Below are 26,260 nucleotides of genomic sequence, written 5' to 3' on the forward strand. Positions count from 1 at the left end.
TATCCAAAAAATCTGACTGTCTGGGGTGCCTCCAGGACCAGGTTTAGGAACCACTGCTATGGGCATTTATCTTTTGGGAAACAGAGATTACAAGCTTGGTTCACACAGATCATATGGGGATAAATTTATAGCAGGGTACGTAAGTAAAAGTTCCACAAAGGCACCTGTTACTTAAAGACAATATAGGTGTCTGTGGTGCTTATTTTAGAAATTACATTCATGTTTTAGACATCGACCATGCACAAATGGCTAAGTTCCAATTTTACAAAGCTGTGATATGGACGTCTAAAACTGAAGCATGTCCAAATGGCGAGGGGGTGTAATTTGGTTATGTTGTGGATGTTTCTGCTAAAAAAAAAACCAGACATTTATTACTCATGTTAGAAGGGCATATCCAAAAAGATGGACATCAGGAGTTAGACCTGCTACCTGAGACATCCAGTTTTCAGAAAAGTGCTCCTATTGAGCAGTGCTCAACTAGAGGGATTAGGGGAGGTCACCTTCTTCATTCCCCAGTGGTTGATGGTCCCCTACCAAAAAGCAAAATTGTCAAGGGATACTAGGCTCTATGGCAGCGTCAGAAGAAATGGACATGATCCTCCTTATATTCAGCTGACACTGGGCTGTGAGGTGACTGACTGACGCCAGTGCTCAGACCGGATATTCAATGCCAGCCTGTATCTGACGACCAACACTGAATAGCCAGTCTAATTTTTGACTGCAGTAACTGGAAAAGCCCATATTCAGTGCTAACTGGTTAAGTGCTTGGCGGTTAAAGATAGGCCTACTATTTATGCAGCCTATTTTAACCACTAAACATAGCCGGTTTGGCGTTGAATATCTGCGCCTATGTTGCGTGATATAGGCTATTAGCAGCTAGCTGCTAAATATGGCTATTCAGCGGGAGATATGTTTGAGCACATAAATGTCTATGGGCCTGATATTCAAAAGAGTTTAATTCCAATAGTACATCTTTTCTAAAATGCCACTTTGTGTCTTTATAAAATGGCATCCAAAACTGTCACTAGTAGTGCACAAATCTACACCTGCTCTAAAAAAGTATAACAGTGTGCGCGTTGTCTGTGTATGAACACATATACTTTATAAAATGCATACATACATCCAATTCTATCCTTGTTCCACCCAAACTATGCCCCTGGGAACACCTATGTGCAGTTTACATATAAGTATCTGGTTGGCATGCTGTATTCGGTCACACCATTTTATAAGATAAATTTTCTGCATATAAAACATGCTTTACATGTGTAAAATGTTTTACAAAATTATCCCCTTAATGACTGGCACATATTGACACACTTTTAGTCATTATCAACATGAGGGGTGGCAATTTTAGCACCACACAAAGTTTCACAAACATCGCAAAGAAGTAATTTCTAAACTAAGAATAAATATTCTATAATAATGCATGTAACAATGAACAAAAAAGTTAAATAAAGAGGGGAAAAAGCCTCAGAACCCCATCAGAGATCAAAGGTTAAATCTCATGATTGGACCATTTCAACAGTCGTTGGACTGAGATGTTACAATTATATATAATAGGTTATTGGAACTGCATACGTTTTGCTTTTTGAATTTGTTGTTAAGAGTTTTTTCAGCTAGTGAAGTGACAACCCTTTGCAGTTTTGAGATTGAACCTTTGATCTCTGACGGGGTTCTGAGACTTTTTCCCTCTTAATTTAATTTTTTTGAAATGCATAATTATAGAATATTTACTCTTAGAGCCCTGCTTACTAAGGCGCGCTAGTGTTTTTAGCGTGTGCTAATGCTAGAGACACCTATATATTCCTATCGGTGTCTCTAGCATTAGTGCATGCTAATTTTTAGTGCACACTAAAAATGACAGCATGCCTACAGCGCAGCTTAGAAATCAGGGCCCTTAGTTTTGACATTATTTCATTGCGATTTTTGTGTGTGTTGATTTAATAATGTTTCACAGTTCTTTGTTCAGTGCGTATTGGGTGGAAATTTTAGCTCATTAATCTATACAGTAGACTGTATGGGTCATGAAGTTTCAAGACAACATAGGTGATTGCTAGCGTTGTTGTATTATTAATATGCTCTTCATACCACAGAACTTTTTTAAATATTAACACCTATAAATGGTTATTAGTGCTACAAGTAAATGAAAGCAAATATTTAAAAACAAACACATTTTTGTATTAAGGGCCCTGTTTACCAAGCTGCGCTTTAGGCACGCTAACTTTTTAGCACACGTTAATGCAAGAGACATCCATATATTCCTATGGGTGTCTCTAGTGTTAGCCCATGCTAATTTTTAGCACGCGCTAAAACATTAGCGTGCCTACAGTGTGGCTTTGCAAACAAGGCCCTAGATGTTAAAAGAACCTTCTACACAGCAAACTGTGATTTGAAATACATTAACAAAAAATAAAGAGGAATGAACTAGAACTTCTTGTTTACATACTGAAATGTGCGTTCCAAAAATATTACTTAAAACACAAGTAGAATGAATACTGTAAGTTTAATGAAATGGTATATAATAGGAGTTGATTTTTCCCCACAGGTTTTCTTAGTCAGTGTTTTAGCTTTGGAAGGTGTTTCACTGCTGCAGTCTTTTTAATTGGTCCTTTCTTGGGATCCAGTATTCTCTGATTTGCTGGAATATTATAAATCCCTCTGGAATAAAGTGAAAGAGGTTAATCACTCTACACTATATACCTTCATAGTGCTGCATAAAAGTAATTTCATACACACATCACAAATGGTATTGCATATATGCTTATTACAGTTATAATAAAATCTTTTCTGTATAAGCACAATTTCTAATATCACAATATCACGTGTATATTTACTGAGGCATGAAGGAAAGCACCTTCTCTAGCCATTCCAGCTAATCAATTTTGTATACCTTTTACATGTAAAGCTAGAGAATGTAGAGAACTTGGTTAGATGTTATAATTTTAAAATATTTACTAATTTTCCAAAGATAGCAGCTATATCAATGTTGGATATATTTAAACATTATTGGACAGAAATTCTAAAAATTTCTAACAAACTATACTTTTGGTTTCTAGAATATATTTCCTGCATCCTTTCAAGAAATGAGACGGGGGGGGGGGGGGGGGGGGGGGCTAGGTGGTGAGCTGACTTTAGATTCAGAAGATAGCTTGGGCTTGACAACTTTCCTGGAGATCTCAGATGATAAGTTGACTATTCTAGCTGCCCTGATTATGTTTTCAGCACTAGACCAAGGTAGGGACTGAATGCTTAGAGTGGCATTATTTTAGATGTTGTTAAGAATTGTTTCTAAATTAAAAAGTCTGGGTCTTTTCTGATATTGCTAAGGGGTCTCCAAGGAGGAGTCAATATTTGCTGATGAGAACTTTAGCTCACAGCCTCATGCATGTTGAAGTTTCAATGTAAATGTCTGGTAAAATAGAATACTGTTTCTTATGCTTTTCTGGAACCTAGGGCCCTGTTTACTAAGCCATGCTGTAGGTGCACTACCTGTTTAGTGTGCGATTAAAAAATTAGTGCATGCTAACACTAGACACCCATTATATTCCTATGAGTGTTTCTATCATTAGCACGTGCTAATTTTTAGAATATGCTAGAGGAGTGTGGTAGCCGTGTTAGTCCACTCTTAAGGTTATCAATAGAAATCAAACAAAATAAAACATGGAAAAGAAAATAAGATGATACCTTTTTTATTGGACATAACTTAATACATTTCATGATTAGCTTTCGAAGGTTGCCCTTCTTCGTCACATTGGAAATAAGCAAATGTCATTTAAATAAGCAAAAGACATTTGCTTATTTCCGATCTGACGAAGAAGGGCAACCTTCGAAAGCTAATCAAGAAATGTATTAAGTTATGTCCAATAAAAAAGGTATCATCTTATTTTCTTTTCCATGTTTTATTTTGTTTGATTTCTATTGATAGAATATGCTAAAAAGTGCACGTGCCTACAGTGCAGCTTAGTAAACAGAGTCCCTAATCAGCTGTTGAGGGTAATTCTTAAATTGTATATTTTCTCTTATTAGTGCCTTGTCTCTGTTATAGATACGTTTTACTTTCTTTTGGCTTGTTTGATTACTTCTAACAGATTTTATTTCATTTTGGAATGCATATAACTGCCAGGCCTTATATGTAGGTTATTGTGAAAATTGTACGTATTTGATTATATCCACCAGTTTTTGTAGAAACTGTATTTCTTCACCAACACAAAACTATACAGCTCTTGGCTGCAAACAGGCACAGAAGAATAAACTCTGTGGTCTTGTCTTGCCTCGATACATTGAACAGGTGAAGCAAACAGCACTCTGGGGTCATGTCTCTCTGTTGGCTCCACAAAAAGACCCCTCACTTCTTCAACAGAGCATTAATCCGCCCACATCCCCACCACATATGAAGAAAAGACCCTTCTTGCCCACAGCCTTTTCAACATTTCTGGTCCCCTTTTTGGTACCATCTACTGTGGGATAACATAGATTCTATAAAGAACTTTATATCCTGTCTCCAGTAATTGAGTAGAAAGTCTGCTGATCCTCACATTTTGGAATATAGTTTCCCCTTCATCAGGTGCAAATACCCTCTCCAAATCCTGCTCTGAACTTTCTTGGAAATTATCTCTGTCAAGGTGCTTGTGGGTGCACTATAAATTGCTCATAGGCTACCTCCCTATTACTGCATTTAATACATAATTTCTCAAAGGACGGCTTCTTATGCGTAAAGTCCCATATGTTTTGCATATAATGTTGGAGTTAAAAATAACCTAGAAAATCATTAGACTCCAGCTCAAACTGTTCTTTCAATTTTTCAAAGGGGACCAACGTTCCATTGGCATTCACTAACTGTGCAACAGTCCACAGCAGGGGTGGAGGTCTGTGTTTTAACAATTATCTATCACTTACAGTCTCTTTCTAGGCACTTTTATACATGGGCATCATGTCTTAGTCTTAAGTCATCCTGTGTTGAATCCAGCCTCCCTTGGATGGAGCATACATGGCCTTATTTTAGGTTGCAGTATGCAAAGAAGAGTGGTCTTGAATATTCCTATGGACAGTTTTTTTAACCACTGGAGAGTCTGAAACAATGGTAGTAAGTGTACTAGGTGCCCTTTGGTAGCCAAAGGTCCACAGCATGTCATAGTTGGGTGGAACAGCATCAGCTGCTATAAGTGGGTTCAATCTGGTACTGGGGATCAGCATTCAAAGGCTGTCACTTGGAAGAAGTCCTTCTCCACCTCAGGGCCCTTTCACTAATTGTGGTATAAATTGGCCAAATTGTGGGTCTTCAGCTTGCTAGTCTCCCAGCTCTTGACCTTACTCAGATAGATGATCCTGAGTAGGGAGACTGATTAATTCCCGTCTCAGTGAGTTCCTTGTATGGATACTCAAGGACAGTCTCTTCAGGGAAAGCAATGGAAGTAAAACATGGACTGGCTCAATCTATCCTCCTTTTTCTGGAGTCATATGGTAACCCTATCCGGGGATTATTGCTGGATATGGTTGTCCCTGCTAGCTTCAGCTTTCAATGGCTAATTAGGACCAAGTCTGCATGAAAGTGTTCATCTGTAGCCCTGATTCAACAGGTACAGAACCCTTGCGCAACATGTATCAAGGGTGGCAGATTAGCCCTAGTTCTGGAACATATGGGGAACCCTTCTTTCTCTTACAAGAGCAGAGCTTGTGGCCTTCAATATCAGGGACACAGGATTCTACTTTCAATATATAGATCCCATTCCTCCTCTTCCCCAAGACTGGTTCTGCAAATCCTTGGTCCCAGCACAATGGGCCCATGTGTTCCACACACTGGGTTTAGACACATATGTGCTCAATCTGGAGAAGTGTCCTTCAGAAGAAGGGAAACATTGGGGTTTATGGTTATGGTTTATTAGTTTTGATATCGCAGGTTGTGGGCTTTGTGTTGCCTCATTAAGTTTGGTGCTGGGCTTTTCACTTGGGCAATGTGAGAGGCTCAGATACTTCAGCGCAGGTCCAGCTGAGGTTCAGGATTCCTATGGTCCTCCCTTACTTGCTCTTCGTGGAGAGTCCTGCATGGTCTGAAGGTTGGGCTTGTAATAGAAGTGAATTTTAAAAGATTGTTTTTCAACTCTGTCTTTGACCGAAAGTAACTTTTCTTGTAAATACAAAAATAAGTTGGAATGCAGAAGATAAGACACAGCTCTAACTAATTTGGTATGTGAAGGGGAGGATGGCACTTATTTCCCAGGCCCAGCTTGGCCACCTGGACTTGGGAAGCATGTGACCACATTCCCACAGACCTAAGCAGAGACGCATTCTGTAATTTTCCTTAGAAGCATTCTGTAACTTTCCTTAGCTTTGGACATGAGCTAAGAGCCTAATAAAAAGGGAGGGCTTGTCACAGCAGAGTCGGGGTTCATCTGTGAGCAGACGTGCTGTGCAGAGGGTTTGTTCCTGGTTGTAAGGAGACTTTGAGCCTTCGCTGTAACGGACCTCCCAGCTGATAAGATAGGGGCCTGAGATTCCTGAATCAGTGATGTTGTATGTATAGTGTAATTATTGTTTATTTCCTGGTCTAAGAACAATTTACATTGCTTAGATGTAAAGACCAGTGATGTAATGATTGTTTATGATTGTTTCTAATCATTGATTGTATATGTGCTAACCATTGTATATATCTTAATCATGTAGAATGTAGCTCCTCCAATAAAGGTTTCATTTACTTATTACGAATCCAAAGAATCCACGGTAATTGAGTAGTCTGTCAGTGAGATAGGCTGTAAATCCATAGCAGTTCAGGGCTCTTCACTGGATCCATTATTTTGAATGAATGTAGGTCCTTGGGCTTGCGGCTTGGATCTCTATTATGATGCATCCAAAATCTGCAAATTTTTGTGTGTGGTTGATTCCACACTAAATCTGGTCATAGCTTCTGGTTTTATTTGGTAGGTGGATCTGCCGGTTGGGCATAGTCCTTAGTACATGGGAAATTCATCCAGAATCAGGATACAGTGCATAGAAAGCTTGGGACACTGTCATACCAAGGTACAAATTATATCATAGTGATTCGGTGGATCGAATTGGTGTAGGGGTAGCACTGTATGTTAAGGAGGGCCTTGAATCAAATAGATTGAAAATTCTGCAGGAAACAAAACACATCTTGGAATCCCCATGGATTGAAATTCCATGTGTAAAGGGGAAAAGGATAGTGATCTAGGAGTGTACTACCATCCACCTGGCCAGGATGAACAGATGGATATAGAAATGTTATCAGTAATTAGGGAGGCTAACAAACTGAGGAACACAATAATAATGGGTGATTTAAATTACTCCGATATTGATTGAGTAAATATAACTTCAGGGCATGCTAGGGAGGTAAAATTCCTTGACGAACTCAAGGACTGCTTTATGGAGCAGATGGTACAGGAGCCAACAAGAGGAGAAAAATTCTAGACCTAGTCCTTAGTGGAGCACATGATCTGGTGCAGGAGGTAATCAGTGATCATAATATGATCCGATTTGATATTGGCTATGGAGTAAATACACACAGGAAATCCAATATGTTAGCATTTAACTTTCAAAAGGGAGACTATGATAAAATGAGACGATCGGTGAAAAAAAAAATTAGAGGAGCAGCTGCGAAGGTAAAAATTTTGCATCAGGCGTGGATGCTGTTCAAAAATACCATCCTGGAAGCCCAGGCCAAATATATTCTGTGTATTAAAAAAGAGGAAGGAAAACCAAACGACAGCCGGCATGGTTAAAAAATGAGGTGAAGGAAGCTATTGGAGCTAAAAGAAAATCCTTCACACTGAAAATAATAAGAAACAGCATAAGGAATGTCAAGTCAAATGCAAAGCGCTGATAAGGAAGGCAAAGAGGGATTTTGAAAAAAAGATTGCACTGGAGGCAAAAACATGTGGAAGGGCATAATCGAAAGGGGCGCCCAAGTTTTCCTGAGGACATCCTCACAGGACGTCCTGGCGAAGAGGCGGGGAAACCCATATTATTGAAACAAGATGGGCGTACATCATTCGTTTTGATAATACAGTCGGGGACGCCCAAATCTTGAAATTTAGGTCATCCCTTAGAGATGGTCGTCCTTAGACTTTGTCGTTTCTGATTTTCTGTGATAATGGAAACTAAGGACGCTCATCTCAGAAACGACCAAATGCAAGCCCTTTGGTTGTGGGAGGAGCCAGCATTCGTTGTGCACTGGTACCCCTGACATGCCAGGACACCAACTGGGCTTCAGAAATTGTTCCCAGGTACACAGATCCCTTACCTTGTGTACTGAGCCCCCCAATACCCACTATCCACCACTGTACACCACTACCATAGCCCTTACAGGTGAAGGGGGGCACCTAGATGTGGGTACAGTGGGTTTGTGGTGGGTTTTGAAGGGCTCACATTTACCACCACAAGTGTAACAGTTAGGGGGGGATTTGCCTTGGTCTGTCTGCCTGAAGTGCCCTACACCCACTAAAACTGCTCCAGGGACCTGCATACTGCTGTCATGCAGCTGGGTATGATATTTGAGGCTGGCAAAAAATATTAATTTTTTTTTAGGGTGGGAGGGGGTTAGTGACCACTGGGGAAGTAAGGGGAGGTCATCCCCGGTTCCCTCCGGTGGTCATCTGGTCAGTTCGGGTACCTTTTCGTGGCTTGGTCGTAAGAAAAAAAGGACCAAGTAAAGTTGTCCAAGTGCTCAGGGATGCCCTTTTTTTTCGATTTTGGGTCGAGGACACCCATGTGTTAGGCACGTCCAACACCCACCTTCGCTACGCCTCTGCTATGCCCCCGGGAACGTTGGTCGTCCCCGCGACGGAAAGCAGTTGGTGTTGCCCAAAATCTGCTTTCCATTATACCGATTTGGGCGACCCTGGGAGAAGGACGCCCATCTCCCGATTTGTGTCGAAAGATGGGTGTCCTTCTCTTTCGAAAATAAGCCCGATAGGTAAAATGTTTTTTAGGTATATTAAAAGTAAGAAGCCAGCAAAAGAATCAATTGGACCGCTAGATGATGGAGGGGTAAAAGGGGCACTCGGGGAACACAAAGACTTAGCGGAGAGATTAAATTAATTCCTTGCTTTGGTCTTCACCGAGGAAGATTTGGGAGAGATACTGGTGCCAGAAATAGTATTCAAAGCTGACGAGTCCACATTAGGAGCCACTGACCAGAAAAGGGATCTAGGTGTCATCGTTGATTATATGTTGAAACCCTCTGCTCAATATGTGGTGGTGGCTAACAAAGGAATGGAAAACCCATCCATTTCCAGTTCATCTTATCATTAACAACAATGACTTAGAAATTACCTCCTACCAATCTTCTTACCCTCCATACTCTTCCCCTACCTCTTCTTTATTGCTCTACGTCCTTACCTATCCCTATCCTTTCTCTCATACTTCTTTTTATCCTATTTACCCCTTGTTCATTTGTCCAACCACAAACCTCCTTTGTTGATTCTGATACTAGAGATTGTATTCTCTTGTTACTACGTAAGCCGCATTGAGCCTGTGATGAGTGGGAAAGCACGGGATACAAATGTAATAAATAAATAAAACAAAAATGAGCATGTTCTAATGTCTTTGTATTGCTCCATGGTGCGACTGCACCTCGAATACTGTGTGCAATTCTGGTCACCGCATCTCAAAAAAGATATAGTGGAATTAGAAAAGGTACAGAGAAGGGCGACGAAAATGATAAGGGGGATGGGACGACTTCTCTGTGAGGAAAAGCTAAAGCGGCTAGGGCTCTTCAGCTTGGAAAAGAAATGGCTGAGGGGAGATATGATAGAGGTCTATAAAATAATGAGTGGAACAGAACGAGTAAACGTGAATTGCTTGTTTAGTCTTTCCAAAAATACTAGGACTAGGGGGAACACAATGAAGCTACGAAGTAGTAAATTTAAAACAAATCGGAGAAAATATTTCTTCACTCAACGTGTAATTAAACTCTGGAATTCGCTGCCAGAGAATGTGGTAAAAACAGTTAGCTTAGCAGGGTTTAAAAAAGATTTGGATAGCTTCCTAAAAGAAAAGTCCACAAGCCATTATTAAAATGGACTTAGGGAAAATCCACTGCCTATTTCTAGGATAAGCAGCATAAGATGTATTGTACTGTTTTGGGATCTTGTCAGTACTTGTGACCTGGATTGGCCACTGTTGGAAACAGGATGCTGGGCTTGATGGACCTTCGGTCTGTCCGAGTACAGCAATACATATGTACTTATGTATTTATTCATGTTCTGGCTTTGTATTTCCTTTCCTTCACAGGCCTCTGTGTTCAGATGGCAGGGGATACCTGAACGGAGAGCTTCTTGTATCCTTTGCATAGCTCAGCTACTGTTTCAGTTCTCACAAGGTCTACAACTGGGTATTAATGGTGCCTGTGGGATCTCCCCTTGATTGGTTAGGTCCCTAGCCATCAAGTCCTCCTTCCAGTTCTGTTCTTGGTTGGTCAGTGCAGAATTCACTTTATGGAGTTCTTTTCCATAGAGCTCTGCACTTTTGTAAAGTTAGTTTAGTAATGTTGCACCTAGGCCTCATCCCTTAAGCCCTTGATGGCAGCCACAGTTTTGAGTGGCAATTCCTTCCTTACAATTTCTAGCTATTGCTTGTGTGTGGGGATAGGTTCTGGTAAGGAAAGTCTTCCTCTTACTTTAATCAGTTAGCTTGTGTTGCGCTTGTGAGCTCCTATGCCCAGCGAAGCACAGATGAGACAATGCGGACCTGAGCTCCGCAAGGCGTCCGAACAATTCTGAGACTTCACCTGGAGCGACCCCTTCCTCCGGGGGTTGAGCCCCCAGGCCCCAGGGTCGACAGGACTTCGAGACACCAGCCGAGAGGCACGCCAAGAGTACGGTCAGAAGTCAGGCGCAAACACAGAGATGGTCAGGATTCAGGCAATGGTCAAGGCAGGCAGCAAACACAGAGATGGTCAGGATACAGGCAATGGGTCAAGGCAGGCAGTAAACACAGAGATGGTCAGGATACAGGCAATGGGTCAAGGCAGGCAGCAAACAAAGAGATGGTCAGGATTCAGGCAACAGTCCAATTCAGCAGACACAGGAAAACAGGAAACACCACGAACTCCACCGAAGTTGAAGCCGAAGCAAAATGCTGACAGTGTTCTGCTCTTAAATAGGCCTCCCATCAGAGGATCCCTGCCACAGCTGCCAGGTGAGGACTCTCATTGGGCACGCCCATAAGGATAAGTTTCTCAAGATAGCTGCCTCTCAGGAACAGATACAGATGAACTTCTCAAGATGGCTGCCCCACAGATGAACCTCTCAAAATGGCAACCGCAAGGAGTAGCAAGGTAGGATTGTAACAGCTAGTTAGCAGAGAGGCAGTTCATGCCCAATTGGGTTGACCTTGGTCCAGGGGTGTGCTGGTAAATTTTTAACAACAGGCTCTTTCTCCGGACGTAGCCAGCTCTGCAGTTGGAAGGGCCAGGGGTGGCCGGGGGGGAGGAGCAACACTTGCCTCTCTCTCTTCCCTCCCTTCGTGCGGGCATGCTAGGCATACCTTTGCTGGCAGCCAATAAATGGGCTGCCACCACTCCCAACGTCTTGCTCTGAGCAGCATGCTGAAACTTCTCACATATGCTGGAGAAGTCCCAGCCTGCTGTTCAGAGCTGGAAACAAGGAGTGGGGAGCAGCAGCAGCAGTCTATTTACTTGGCTGGCAGGGCTCAGCATCCCCACCAGCAAAGTAAAAGAGAATTCAGCAGGGGGCCCAAGCCCACATTTTGGGAGCCAGTTGTTAAAGTAGCCATGGAGGGCCCTACTTTAACAACCGGCTCCCAAAATTCTTAAAAACTTAACAACCGGCTCTTGCGAGCCTGTGAGAGCCTGCTCCAGCACACCACTGCCTTGGTCTATCACAGTCTAGATTTAAAGAAAAAAAAAGAGAGAGGATTTTGGTGGTTCTAGATCCACTTTGATGCTGGTGTGTACACTGCCTTTGGGTTCAGTCCAGATTAGCAGGGCATAACACTATGAGCAGTTTTCCCTCTGACTGGTAGCTGCTCCATTTCCTCAGCATAGCATTATAAATGTGTGAACTACAGGATGTGTTCCCTTACCAGTTTTAAGTGGTAGTCTTCCTCCTGACTTTGGTTCTTAAAGGTTTGGTAAGTTCCACTTGTCTAGACTTGTCTAGTAAGATAAGAAAGGTGAAATTTGTTCTTATGTCCTAATTTCCTTTCCTTGAGTCATGTTAGGTCCAGGACCTGCACGAGATGACTGAGGTGGGAGATTACATAATACCAGGATACAGATTTTGATGGAACCTGTTAGGTTTATCCTAGGGGTGATTCCAGGGAGTTTCCCAGTCTGGAGGGGGTTGAGAACATGAAATGGTGCTCTATGAGGCTGTTCTATGATTCTACTCTGGTGTGTTGCTTTAAAATGTGGTTCTCTGATGTTAATTTACATTGTGCTTCAAATGTTGTCAGATCTGCTTTGTCACTGGTGTTGGGGTAAGTTCCATGGCTGCATCACTCTTTATACTGGTGATGATGCCACTGAAACATCGGTATTCTCTGCCTCCATCTGCTGGTTGGGGGGGGGGGGCATAACCCACTCATCTGAACTAGTCTAGCAGAACTCAAGGAAAGGAAATTAGCAGGTGAGAAGTGTGTGTGTGTGTGTATATGTGAAATGCTTACTCATTTCCTTGGCACTGTTTCTTGGGAGTCAGAAACATCCAGGTGCTATGACTCAGAGAATCCCAAAATATGAATAAAATCTACTATTTAAAAGATGTTTATTTTTTCCCTTTAAGAGGTATACAGATGGGGAATTTTTTCAGTGAGGCAAGTTAAAATACTTAATAGCATTTTATTTATGTATTTATTTAATTTATTTATTTGGTACATTTGTATCCCACATTTTCCCACCTATTTGTAGGCTCAGTGTGGCTTACATAATACCGGAGAGGCGTTGGCAGACTCCAGTGTTAACAAATACAAGGTGATGTAGTGGTAAGATAAAGTTCATGTGGCACAGCCACATTAGTGAATCGAACAGTGGAAGAGTTGTGTTATGTCCATTACGTACTTTTGGTTATGTTATGTTGCCGAGATCAGGTATTTAAGTTGGGTCGGTAGGGTAAACTTTTTGAAACAAAGTTGGTTTTTAGTATTTTCAGGAAGGATAGGTGGTCTTACGTCGTTTTCAAGGATTTTGGTAGTGCATTCCACAGTTGTATGCTTATGTAGGAGAAACTGGATGCGTAGATTGATTTGTATTTAAGTCCTTTACAGCTTGGGTAGTGCAGATTTAGGTATGATCACGTTGATTCTGATGTGTTTCTAGTTGGTAAGTCGATTAAGGCTGTCATATATCCTGGGGCTTTACTGTAGATAATTTTGTGAACCAGGGTACAGATTTTGAAAGCAATGCGATCTTTGATTGGGAGCCAATGTAGTTTTTCACGGAGGGGTTTTGCGCTTTTGAATCACGTTTTTCCAAATATAAGTCTGGCTGTCATGTTTTGAGCGGTTTGGAGTTTCTTTAGGGTTTGTTCTTTGCATCCCGCATAGATTCCATTGCAGTAGTCGACGTGGCTCATTACCATTGATTGTACCAGGTTGCGAAATGTTTCCCCTTGGGAAGAATTATTTCACGCGTTTGAGTTTCCACATTCAGTGGAACATTTTCTTTGTTGTGGATTTCGCTTGGCTATCCAGAGTTAAGTTGTGGTCCATTGTAATGCCGAGGATTTTCAGGTTGTCTGAGATAGGGAGAGTGTGATCTGGGATATCAATACTTGTGGGGTTGCCTGCGCTGTGTTGGGATGAAAGGATGAGACTGTGTGTTTTTTTTCTTTATTGAGTTTTAATTGAAATGCATTTGCCCATGAGTCCATAATGTTCAAGCTGAGCTTGATTTCGTTGGTGATTTCTGTCAGTTTAGTTTTGTAAGGAATGTATATTATGACATCATCTGCATAGATGAAAGGGTTAAGGCTTTGGTTGGATAGGGACTTGGCTAGTGGGGTCATCATTAGATTGAAGAGGGTCGGTGATAGTGGTGATCCTTGTGATACTTCATTGTCTGCTTTCCACGGTGATGATATGTTTGCATTTGATTTTACTTGATTTGTTCTTGTGGTTAGGAAGCCCTTGATCCAGCTAAGTATGTTTCCGCCAATCCCGAACTTATCTAATAGTCTTATTAGTATATTATGGTTTACTGTGTCAAAGGCGCTGGACATGTCGAATTGGAGAAGGAGGATGTTTTTGCCTATTGCTATTTCCTGCTTGAATTTGGCTAGGAGAGTGAGTAGTACTGTTTCGGTGCTGTGAAGGGGGTGAAATCCAGACTGTGATTCATGTAGTATTGAGAATTTGCTTATATAATCTGTGAGTTGTTTGGTTACCATGCTTTCCATAAGTTTGACTACCAGCAGGATTGATGCTACTGGATGGTAATTAGTGATTTCATTTGGGTTTTTTTCTTGGTGTCTTTCGGTATCGGGGTGAGCAGGATATTGCCATTTTCCTTAGGGAAGAGACCTTGCTGGAGCATATAATTTAGGTAGGATGTGAGGTCTGCTATGAAACGGTCAGGGGCAGATTTCATTAGGTAGCTGGGGCAGGTGTCTAGTTTACAGTGAGTGTTGGAGAACCTGCTGATCACCTGGGTAACTGTTTCAATGGTTAGGAGGGCGAAGTTTGACCAGATTCCATCAGCTGGGTATTCTCCAAAGGTTGGGTCCAACTCATTAAGGAAATGTTCGGTGTCAGTGTTAGTCTGAGGTAGCTCGTTGCATAGGTTTACAATTTTGTAATTGAAATACTTGGCAAGTTTATCTGCAGATGGGATGTCTGTATTTGTAGTAGTGACCAAATTGGTGTCTAGGAGCTTGTTCACGAGTTGGCATAGTTTCTTCGTGTCTATCAGTCCCTATTTTAGTTTGGTAGTTTGATCTTTTGGTCTGTCCTATTGCATATTTGTATTGTCTTTGTATATGTTTCCATGCGTTGAGTGTATGTTCATCTTTTATTCTTCTCCATGCTTGTTCGAGTCTCCTGGATGTGTTTTTAGCTTTTTCAGTTCATTGTTGAACCATGGTATCGAGTTGTGCTTACATGAGGTTTTTGTTCGCAGAGGTGCTATTTCGTCTAGAATATTTCTGCATCTTTTATCTCATTCGATGAGGTAGTATATGAAGTCCATTTGTGCTGTCCATTCATTATTATATATCAGTTGCCAGAATGTTTCCTCATCTACTTGACCTCTTGTGCTATAGGATGTGTGTTCTTGTATTTGGTGTAAGCCCTTCTTCCGCCAGTGTAGGGATAAGTTTAGTTTGTAGTGATCAGTCCAGGGTGTTTCTGTCCATTTGATATCTGTTGTTGTTAAGTTCTGGTCTGTTGAAAGTTTGTGTGATATGAGATTGAGTGTGTGCCCTTTGACGTGGGTTGGTTGCATTTGTGGCCAGTTGAGATCCCAAAATTGGAGGAATTCCTTACATTCTCGTGCGTCGGTGGAGTTTGAGTCTTCTAAGTGAAGGTTGATGTCTCCTAATACTAGTATGTTGGAGTTGGTTACACATGTGTATGAAATGAAGTCCATGAAGTTAGTCTGGCTTTCGTTCCAATTACCTGGAGATCTGTAGAACAAGACGCAATTCAGTTGGCCGCGTAGGGTTTTGTTGAGGATTCTGATTGAGGCAATCTCGAGTTGGGGTGTTATGGACTCAGCAGTGGTTTCGGTGGTGAAGTGGGATTGATAGATTAGTGCTATGCCACCACCTCTCTTTTCCTTTCTAGTCCAGTGTGTGATTTTGTATCCTGGTGGGCAAAGGTCTAGGATTATAGGGTCCTTTTGGTCATGGATCCAGATTTCAGTGATGAAGAGTAGGTCGAGGTTTTCTGATGTGATCCAGTCAGTTGTTGTTGCTGTTTTATTTACAGCGGATCTGGCGTTGATGTAACCCACTTGAATTGTTTGGTCAGATCATGCTTTAAAGTAAATTTGTATGTCCATTTGCAAGCCACTCCTTCTACTGATTTAATGTTATTTATTTTCCTATCCAAACCACTCTACTAAAAAATACTGTTTAGATATAAGACTGTCCACAATAGTACAAGCTCATAAAATCTGGCCCTGCTTTGTAATACACCAGGAAACTCAGAAGGAAAGTATAAAGGGCATTCTTGAACAGCAATGTTTGGGTAGAAGGTCAAAAAATTGTATAGGTTCTTTCAACTAAATTAAAGTTTTCCAAGGATTTACTAAACTGTCCAGCTAATATTCAGACTTGACAACTGACACTTTTTTTTTTTAAGCTGGCCACCATGGCAGAAATAAATCTGGATATTCAGTGCTGCTACCTGGATAGCAGCAGGTGCTGAATATCCAGATTCAATGGTGACAGTTGCACTTTCTGGAGAGTAGTAATACTGAGATTATCTGGATAATGAACCAGATAACACTAGAACAGCTTTTTTTTTTTTGCTGTTCTAACTTTATCCAGATCGTTATCTGGTTAACAGAGTGAATATTGCTGCTAACCAGATACTCTAAATCTGCCTATGCTTCATTCTGCACTATCTGGATAGTGCTACTAAATATCATGGCCGCCAAGGAGAGGGGTGGGGGGGCCAAATTCCCTGGGTCCGGCCTCCAAGGGGCGACCGGGGCCAGCAAGCTGCTTCTTGCTATCTGCTTCCGGGTCTGTCCTCCCCTGCTCCAGCATGCTGCCCAGGACCTGGATGATTGCATTAGCGCGATATCGCGTTAATGCAATTATCCGGGTCCTGACTCTTGGTATAGACAGGAGCAGAAGAGGACAGACTGTGGGAGCAGGCATGCAAGAAGTGGCTTGCCGGCGCTGGGGCCCCCCCTTAGAGGCAAACACAGAAGGGTAAGGGGCAGATGGATGGGAGTGGCTGTGCAAGTGTGGGGGGAGGGGTGTCATGAGTGTTGTGGGGGGGGGGGGGGGGGGGCAGCTTTTGGCAGTCCAGTTCTGCCCTGGGCCCAGCTATGTCTCTGGGCAGCCCTACTAAATATCCACAGACAGTTCCAGCCAGTGCAAATATCAGGATAACTTCCAAAGCTATTCAGATGTTTGCATTTGAATACTAGGCCCTCTGTTTCCTTTGTTTTGTGCTACATTTTCATTACTTCTACTTTCAAATCAATGCCAGCAATTTTTTTTTTTTGGGGGGGGGGGGGGCATATAATTTATAGAAGGCTATCTAAGTGAGGCATCAAAAAAAAGCACTTTTTATAAAATACACACTCAGAACCAGTCTCAAAAGAATGCAAATTCCCATGCACAAATTTACACCTGCTCCATAAAAGATGTAAATGCATGAGTGTATCTTATGTATATACCTGTGTATTTTATAAAATAGGTCTATATATTGCATTTCCACCTCTGCCTCATCCAAACTATGACCCAAGGAAACCTACACAGAGCTTGTATAAAAGGAGGTGTACTCTTTCTGTGTGCCTGTGCAATTTAAAAAAAAAAATCTGCATGTAGAACAGGCTTTAAATTGGAAAAGGCTTTATAAAATCATCCCCATAATGTCCTAAAAACTACATGGACATCATAGTATCAGTAAATAAAAATATATTTAGGGTATTTTTCCCCCATAGTAGTTTGCTAGGAGTATTTCTCTAATAGTAACAGATAAGATTAACAAATGAAAAGAATGGAAAAAAATGTACTTGAGTATCTTGTTTTCTCTTGAGCCATGCACTGGATCTGTTTGCTGCCTCTTTGCATCCAGTGCTGCTGATATCTGTAAAAAAACAATTTATAGAAATTAATCTCTAGTTCTCTGTAAATCTGGAAATGTCATACCTTTGCCTGAATTCCTTCCCGAAGAAAGGCTACAATTACTACTATCCAAGAAACTACAACAACCCCATCAAAATAATAGCATAGAAAATGCTAAACATTCTGAATGCAATATTAACCAATGATCCCGCAAGTAGAAGCTCATAAAGAGCTGGTAAGACTGAATACAGGACACGAGCATTGGAGCCTGGAATATCTTCCTTCCAATAGAGTCCAAGGTTCTAGCTTTTCTGCCTAGGGGTGCCGAGGCATAGTCCATAGTACTCTTGGCTCTTTTGAAAGCAGATTCCACCATCATGGAACTGTAAGGCAACTGGGGCCTACGAAAACCAGGGGTACTGTGTGTCAATCTTCTTGGGCATGACAGGGACTGACAGAAGTGACTCCCAGTTCCGATCGAGGACTTCCTTGAGTGCCTCGTAGAAAGGGACAGTCACAGCCTCCCTAGGAGGAGATGTGTAGTCCAGGACCTCAAGCATCTAAGCCCTGAGTTCATCCTCCACTTCTAAAGGAATGGAATGGCCGCAGCCATTTCCTTTACAAAAGATGGAAATGAAAGGCTCTTCGGAGACTTTCTCCTTTCAAGTGGAGGGGAGGATTCAGAGGGGATGCCATAGGACTCATCCAAGTAAAGGCACTGCTCCCAGTCTGCCTGCCATTCCATCTGGGCCTAGAATTGTTTCCGTCTCCTGCTCCCAATTTATGTAAATGAGCAGCCATCACTAGTGGGCAGTTGGTGAAAACTCTAGGGCTGATGAGGAGCCAAAAAGAAGCTCTATGCACTGATAATGGTCCATATATAGCGGGAACTGGAGATATTTTATTTTTTGCAATATGGATGGACCTAGAAATGTGTTTAAGCAATTTTGAGATCCAGTGGTTCCTTTCCTGGAGTTGAACAGGCTTCACTGTATTAGACTGCAGGAGGAACTTGAATTCTTCCTAGCATGGTAGAGAGCAGTGGTCCTTAATGATATCCACTTTCAAGGGAGTCTCCAGTACATGGTACATCTGCCAGCTTCTTATCAATGTCCTCAAAGAGGCTGGATTAACGCAACCTTGCAAGATACCAATGAAAATGGCAGAAGTTGGGAAGATGTGATGAATATGTTATAGGTTATGCATATGAGTTCCACATTTATCTGCTTCTGCTAGAATAGCCACTAGCTCAGATTGTTCCTGTGGGGACAGACTGGATAAGAAACCTTGAACTTTTGAAAATATACAGTTGAACTGCAATACAGGCAGAATACATTGCCTTGTGGAACACCTTCTTGCCCAAATAGTCCAACAGGAGATATGTTGAAATAGTCTCTTTACTTTCTCACTTTCCTCAGACTGACTCAACTACCACTGAAGAATGTGAAAACTGGTGCTGGTTGAACCTTATATTTAATGCCTAGCTTTGTAGAAAGAGGCTGAATGGTGCATGGAGACTAAAACATATGAAGCTGTTGCTTTTGGAGAAGGCCATGAGTTGCTACATGTACTGTAGCTTTTGGGGCTTCTATGAATTTTAGAAGTCCAAAGATATCTAAATGTGGTTTTGCTTCTTACTGGAAAGAAAAGAGAATCTCTCTTGCCATGTACTAAAAAAATCTCAAGTAAGAAATGTCTTCATGTGGTGGAGTTCAAGAAGGCCAAATGACTCTGAGCAAGTCTCGTTCTGCACACTTGTTTCCCTGAGAGAGTTGCCTTTTCACTATGCCACATACAAAAAGGGGGAAGTTAAGCTCGTGTGCTCTGTGAGCCGAACTTCCACTCCAGTGCAGCAATCTATCGAGTGGTATATGCTTGGGACCTCAATTAATGTAGTTGGAGTTGGAGAGCCTGCTGCTCAGGTAGACTGATAAGTGTCACTGAATTTGGGCCTGGAATACTCTTTTTCTTCACTGATGTGCAACATCTCGCGAAGGAAGAAGTCTTGGCAGATCCAATTGGGTTGGTGAGCTGGTGGAGGAAGCTCTTCCTTGTGATCTGGTTGCTGGCGACCTCGGAGGTATGGTGCAATCTTTGACTCCTAGTGGAGTAATGCTGGATGGCATTTGGTAGGTTCGGTCTAAGATGTAGGTGATGATGTCCAAAACTTAAGCTGATATGACAACTCATGTAAGTAAAATTGACTCTAACTACAAACATGGAAACCACTAAAGCTGAGCTTACAACACAGATTCAAGAAACTAAAAAGGATGTAAAAGCTAATCAGGAAGTGACAGTTGTGTTGGTTAAAGATAAAGGGACAATACATAGGAAAACTGAACAATTTAAACAGAATATTAAATCTACGATTATTACATTTTCCCAATCTGAGAGGTATGGCCCCAATGTATATATTAAAGAAATATTTAATAGAGGTTATGAAATATTCCTCAGAATACATACCTCCTATAAATGTTTACTTCTTACCAGTTTCTTCTAATCGAGCTGGAAGCAATGCCTCTCAGAGAGTATCTCAGAATGGAGAACAAATTAAGAATAATGAAGTGGAGTTAAAAATTTAACTGCTTTTCTGGAAACTTCCACAGAAATTGTTGAGTGATCTACATTGTTTGTGGGATTTGTTTTTCAACAAATTATCAGCCTCATTGGGATTACTTCTTTCTATATGCTACTATATATTCGTCCCAGAGTTGTATTCTCTTTTCCGGAACCTTATCAGCTTCCTTGCACCTACTGTTACTCTATTTTCCACACTGTATATATTCCCGGAGTTGGTACTCTCCTCTCCGGAACCTGTAAGCCACATTGAGTCTACTGCTATACAGGAAAATGTGGGATACAAATGTAATAATAAATAAACAAGATTTGAACTCTTTTGTGCTGTATTTCCAAAAACCTCAATTATTTTATGGTCAAAAAGTTGGATGTTTCCGGATGTTACAAAGGCTACTTAGTTTCTGTCTCATAGTCCAAAAAAGCCTTCCTCCTTTCCTGAGTAAGACAAATAGGAGCAACCTTCTTGCCGAGTTACCCTTGTAAATGTGCCATACGTTATCTTGGAGTCAAATATACTTTTTTTGGACATGAAAAGACTATCTCAGCCTTCCTCTTTTCTTGTTGCATTAACAGACATAACCGGGCTAGGTTGTGTTAATAGTCTAACTATATATTTTTTTCTGTTTTTATCAGATACTCCTGTTTTCCATACTATATCCCACGTTGTTGTGGTCTGATAAAAAGATGTTGTGTATTCTTGTGTAAATTAGTAGTGTCTTGTTTTATTATCATGTTTGTAATTTTGTACTTTCCTATCATTGGTTGGAGTTCTTTTAGTTTATTTGTGTTGCTGTGATTTTATATTTATTGTACTCCACTTTAATGGATCTTCCTAAGCAGTCTATCAAATAAAATAATCTTGAACCCTGATACAATGTCCAGGAAGATATGTTTTTCTTTTTTGCAAATATTGTATGCTCTGCGTTATCCTAAAACAAGTGTTTGCTTGTATAATTTTTCAAAATTATAATAGGTTATCAATAGAAATCGAACAAAATAAAACATGGAAAAGAAAATAAGATGATACCTTTTTTATTGGACATAACTTAATACATTTCTTGATTAGCTTTCAAAGGTTGCCCTTCTTCCTCAGATCGGAAATAAGCAAATGAGGTAGCAGATAGTATATATGAGAGAAACATCAAAGCATTACTTTGACTGTCTGACAGAGTGGGAGGGTGGGGGTATGCATGGGGACATCAAAGCATTTCATTGATATTCTAACAGAATGGGTGTTGGTAGGTGAGAGGAAGGTAATAAACAGAGAAATAAACAGAGAAATACAGCTTTATGTTTTATAATGAGTTAGAAAACCCAGATCCTTATTAAGTCCTGTTTGTTGGGTGTCAAAATATTCAATCATTCTTATTTCAAAAGTCTTACGTTCCTGTATTGTTTTAAAATTATCTTTCAGTATTCTTACTGTGAAATCACTGGTGCAATGTTCTGGTCTTGTGAAGTGTTGGCCCACAGGGGTGGGGGCCTGACTGGCACCGGCTATTTTCATGTGATGTCTGTGTAGATTGAATCTTGTCTTAAGCATCTGGCCTGTTTCTCCAATATAGCATCCTTCGTTACATTTCTTACACTGAATGATATATACCACATTGGAAGATGAGCATGTGGGCCAACACTTCACAAGACCAGAAAGCTAATCAAGAAATGTATTAAGTTATGTCCAATAAAAAAGGTATCTTATTTTCTTTTCCATGTTTTATTTTGTTTGATTTCTATTGATAACCTTTAAGAGTGAACTAACACGGCTACCACACCTCTCTACTTAAAATTATAATAAAAATAAAGTTAAAAAATGTATTCATAACAAAATTCATTTCATGAAGGAGGAGAAAATAGAACCAAGAGTACCCCTGTAGACAGAGTACTCTCTGCTTCTAAGGAAGATTCCAGAAGAATAAAATCCAGATCTAGGTACTCCTCCAGGGCACTCTGTGAGATTTCCAAGCCTGAAGAGAAGAGAGTAGTAAATGGCTCCCTTAGACTTGGAATCCAAAGTAGAGAGAAGACAGACTATTGGATCTTGAACAAGTGGCTCTCTGCACAGGAGTAATGCCTGTGGACTGAGATGGCATTGCACTGAGCTGCTGATATTGAACATTTGGCAGATCCTTACAGTAACCATAGACAAATTTGTTGAACATCTTTTGCAAAAAATAATAAGCCTGTTCTGGAAGAGGTAATGAAAGACAGAGACTATTCACTGGCTACTGTGACCGGGACTAGAGTTAAAGCCACTTGAAGCTTAGTTGTTGACCACTATGCCAGGGAGGACTGAAGCTCAGCTAGAGAGCAAGAGGAAGCCTGTGCTTCCTCTTGTCTTTCTGGGAAGGGTGTTCTCTGGTGTCTTCGGCCTTACTTCTAGGTGGGTGTTCTCTAGTGTCTTCAGTCTTAGTTCTAGGTGGGTATTCCTGCTGCCTTGTCTACAGGCCAATGGAAACTGGTGGCTTTGGTTTTGACCAAAACCGACTCTTACTCCCCTCGCAGAAGACAGGAGGCTGCCGAGATGTCCCACAGCAGCCTTGCAGGACTGTAGGAGGTCCCAGTGGCCTTCTTGAGATTGGAACTGGCATAAGCAGGAGAGATTGGAACGGACATACACAGGAGAAAAACTCAAAATAGTTACTGGGACCTCCCAAGGCAGTCATGTGAGGCTGTTGTGGGAAGTCTTGTCAACCATTTTGAGTGAGCAGTGGCATCGGGCAGGAATAAGTGAGCTTTGTTCCTGACCTGAAGAGGCCACTAGACCACCACAGATTCTGAAGGTAGACCTGGGGAGGGCCTACAGGTGGTTGGGTGGTCTGGAGAGGTAGGGCAGAGATGGAGAGTGATCATGGGTTGGGTGGGAGAGTTTCAGTGAAAAATGCACTGGCGTTTTCAGCCGAAAACTGATCCCGGATTTCAGACCGGTTTCGGTGCCAAATCTGAAACCAAAATTTGGTTGGCCCCTAGTCTTATCTGCATTGGTTTGCCTTGCCTTATTGGGATGGAGGGTGGGGAAATTAGTTATCTGCACTGCCTCTGAGCTGGCTCCATGCTGGATCATCAAGTTCCTGGTGGTGTTCTTGTTTCCTGCCTTAGATCCTGCTGTCTTGTTTCTTGCCTTTTCCAGCTTCCAGTCTATTCCTCTTCTTGTGTTGGATTATTGTGCCAGGTTTTCTTGGTTTTCTGTTTTGCCTTGCTTTGTTTCTTGTTCCATTGGGATTCTTATTTTGGACAGATGTTGGCAGTGGCGAAGCGGGTAGGGTGGGAGGCTGCCAGTGGATGAGTTGCACAGGGCTCAACTATAGTTCGATATGGTCCCGAGTCTGTGGACTATTGTGGCAACAACTGTGCTATTTGTGGGTAGGGGAGGAGAGGGATATGATTATTGAGTGTATATTTTAATTCCGTTTAAAGCCTAGAATGTAGGGATTCTTTCTGAAGAAAGAAGACTTGAAATTTAATTGTTTCCTGTTATTTTGGGGTACAAATGACATTAAAAACCATGGGAAATGAGTGCGCACACTTCAACCCCAAAATAAAAACAGAAAAAATACATACAAAAATGAAACTAAATTTCCATTAATGACATGAGAAACTGAACAAAACAAACAAATTTTAGGCTGCACACCCCTAATTTGTGTATGTATGTCACTTAGGTAAAACATGCCTAAAAGGGGAATAAAAGAACAGTTAAACTCCACCCAGGAAGACCTTAGATACTCTGTATGGCAGAGAGCAGACAGAGTAGACACTGATGAAGAAGGAAATTAATGACTGAAGAAGAAATTAACATTTAGGACAAAGTGGGTGAAAATAATACAGTACATGAAGAGGATACAGAGACTAAAGGAAAAGGTAACAGAGTATAAGAGATCATCAGTCTACTAAATTAGGACTGCATCAGGATTACTGGGGGAGTGGAACTAGGAAGGGAGACTTGAGACAAGAGGGGAAAAAAATCTCTTAAGTCAGGATTTGGCCAAGAGGCTGTATAGCAAAGTTTAGCCCTGTAAAGACAACCAGAGGCTGGAAAAGGACAGTGAAATGAGGTTTATGTAATCCCCACTGCCCAGTTAAATACTGAGGGCTAGGTTTACTCAAATTTATTAATGGATTGGTGTAGTAAGATGCATTAATACATGTTTTATGGCATTGGACCCATTTACTAATAATGTGCATTAAGGTATTAGCACATGCTAACTCATTAGTATCTCTCTATATAAAACGCACCTCCAACGTTCTAATGAAGCCTCTGTTAGCCAACATTCTAAAGTGAAGGGGGTGAGATCGCATTGTGTCTGCCCCGCCCACGCGTCAAACGTGATGACGTCGAGGGCGGAGCAATGACACTCAACCAATCGCAACGCTCGGCAGCGAAGCGTCAGGGAAGGAGGCGGCGCTCTCGACGTCTAGCCTTCCCTTCGCTGTGTTCCGCCTTCTTCTGACGTCAAGGATGACGTCAAAAGAAGGCGGAACACAGCGAAGGGAAACCTAGACGTCGGGAGCGCCGCCTCCTTCCCTGACGCTTCGCTGCCGGAACCGGCACGGAGGTAAATTTAAAAACAAGAAAAAAAAAAACAACCATGTTGGGGGGAGAGAAGAGGGTGGCCACTAAAGAACAACAATGGGAGCGGGAGGGCAGGGGAGAAACGACAGCATGGATGCGAAGGGGGGGGGGGGGGGGGGAAAGAAGAGGGCGGCCCAGGCTGGGACATGGGAGAGAGAGGAGCATGGATGCAAGGGGGGTCATGAAAGGGAGACAGGGGACTTGCTGCAAAAGGATGAATGGAGGCGGCAGGGGACAGAGGAGCATGGATGGGCATGGATTGGGATGGCAGGGCTCAGGAAGAGAGGGCAATTGCTGGAAAGGGATGAATGGAGGGGGCAGGGGACAGAGGAGCATGGATGGGCATGGATTGGGAGGGCAGGACTCAGGGAGAGAGGGAAATTGCTGGATAGGGATGAATAGAGGGGACAGATGGGCATGGATGGAAATGGATTGCAGGGCAGGCCTCAGGGAGAGAGGGCAATTGCTGGATAGGGAAAAATGGAGGGGCCAGGTGACAGATGAGCATGGATGGGCATGGATTCGAAGGGCAGGACTCAGGGAGACGGGAATTGCTGGATAAGAATGAATGGAGGGGACAGATGGCCATGGATGGATATGGATTGCAGGGCAGGCCTCAGGCAGAGAGGGGAAATGCTGGATAGGGAAAAATGGAGGGGCCAGGTGACAGATGAGCATGGATGGGCATGGATTGGAAGGGCAGGACTCAGGGAGAGGGGAATTGCTGGATAGGGATGAATGGAGGGCACAGATGGCCATGGATGCATATGGATTGCAGGGCAGGCCTCAGGCAGAGAGGGGAATTGCTGGATAGGGATGAATGGAGGGGCCAGGTGACAGAGGAGCATGGATTGGAAGGGCAGGACTCAGGGAGAGGGGAATTGCTGGATAGGGATGAATGGAGGAGACAGATGGCCATGGATGGATATGGATTGCAGGACAGGCCTCAGGCAGAGAGGGGAAATGCTGGATACGGAAAAATGGAGGGGCCAGGTGACAGATGAGCATGGATGGGCATGTATTGGAAGGGCAGGACTCAGGGAGAGGGGAATTGCTGGATAGGGATGAATGGAGGGCACAGATGGCCATGGATGCATATGGATTGCAGGGCAGGCCTCAGGCAGAGAGGGGAAATGCTGGATAGGGAAAAATGGAGGGGCCAGGTGACAGATGAGCATGGATGGGCATGGATTGGAAGGGCAGGACTCAGGGAGAGGGGAATTGCTGGATAGGGATGAATGGAGGGCACAGATGGCCATGGATGCATATGGATTGCAGGGCAGGCCTCAGGCAGAGAGGGGAATTGCTGGATAGGGATGAATGGAGGGGCCAGGTGACAGAGGAGCATGGATTGGAACGGCAGGACTCAGGGAGAGGGGAATTGCTGGATAGGGATGAATGG

At 42.3% G+C, this 26,260-nt stretch overlaps 1 protein-coding gene across 1 annotated transcript in view; it reads right to left on the reverse strand.

The window, feature by feature from the left end:
- Positions 1-2,272: 2,272 nt before the first annotated feature.
- CCDC169 (coiled-coil domain containing 169) overlaps positions 2,273-26,260 on the reverse strand; it is a 58,054-nt gene continuing 34,066 nt past the window's right edge. The window contains exons 7-8 of the mRNA XM_030199395.1: positions 17,663-17,736; positions 2,273-2,658 (exon numbers count right to left, since the gene is read on the reverse strand). Coding sequence (XP_030055255.1) covers positions 2,556-2,658; positions 17,663-17,736 — 177 coding nt within the window. The 3' untranslated portion in view covers positions 2,273-2,555. The remainder of the gene's footprint in view (positions 2,659-17,662; positions 17,737-26,260) is intronic.

This window comes from Microcaecilia unicolor, chromosome 4, assembly GCF_901765095.1.
Source record: "Microcaecilia unicolor chromosome 4, aMicUni1.1, whole genome shotgun sequence".
Classification (NCBI taxonomy): Eukaryota; Metazoa; Chordata; class Amphibia; order Gymnophiona; family Siphonopidae; genus Microcaecilia; species Microcaecilia unicolor.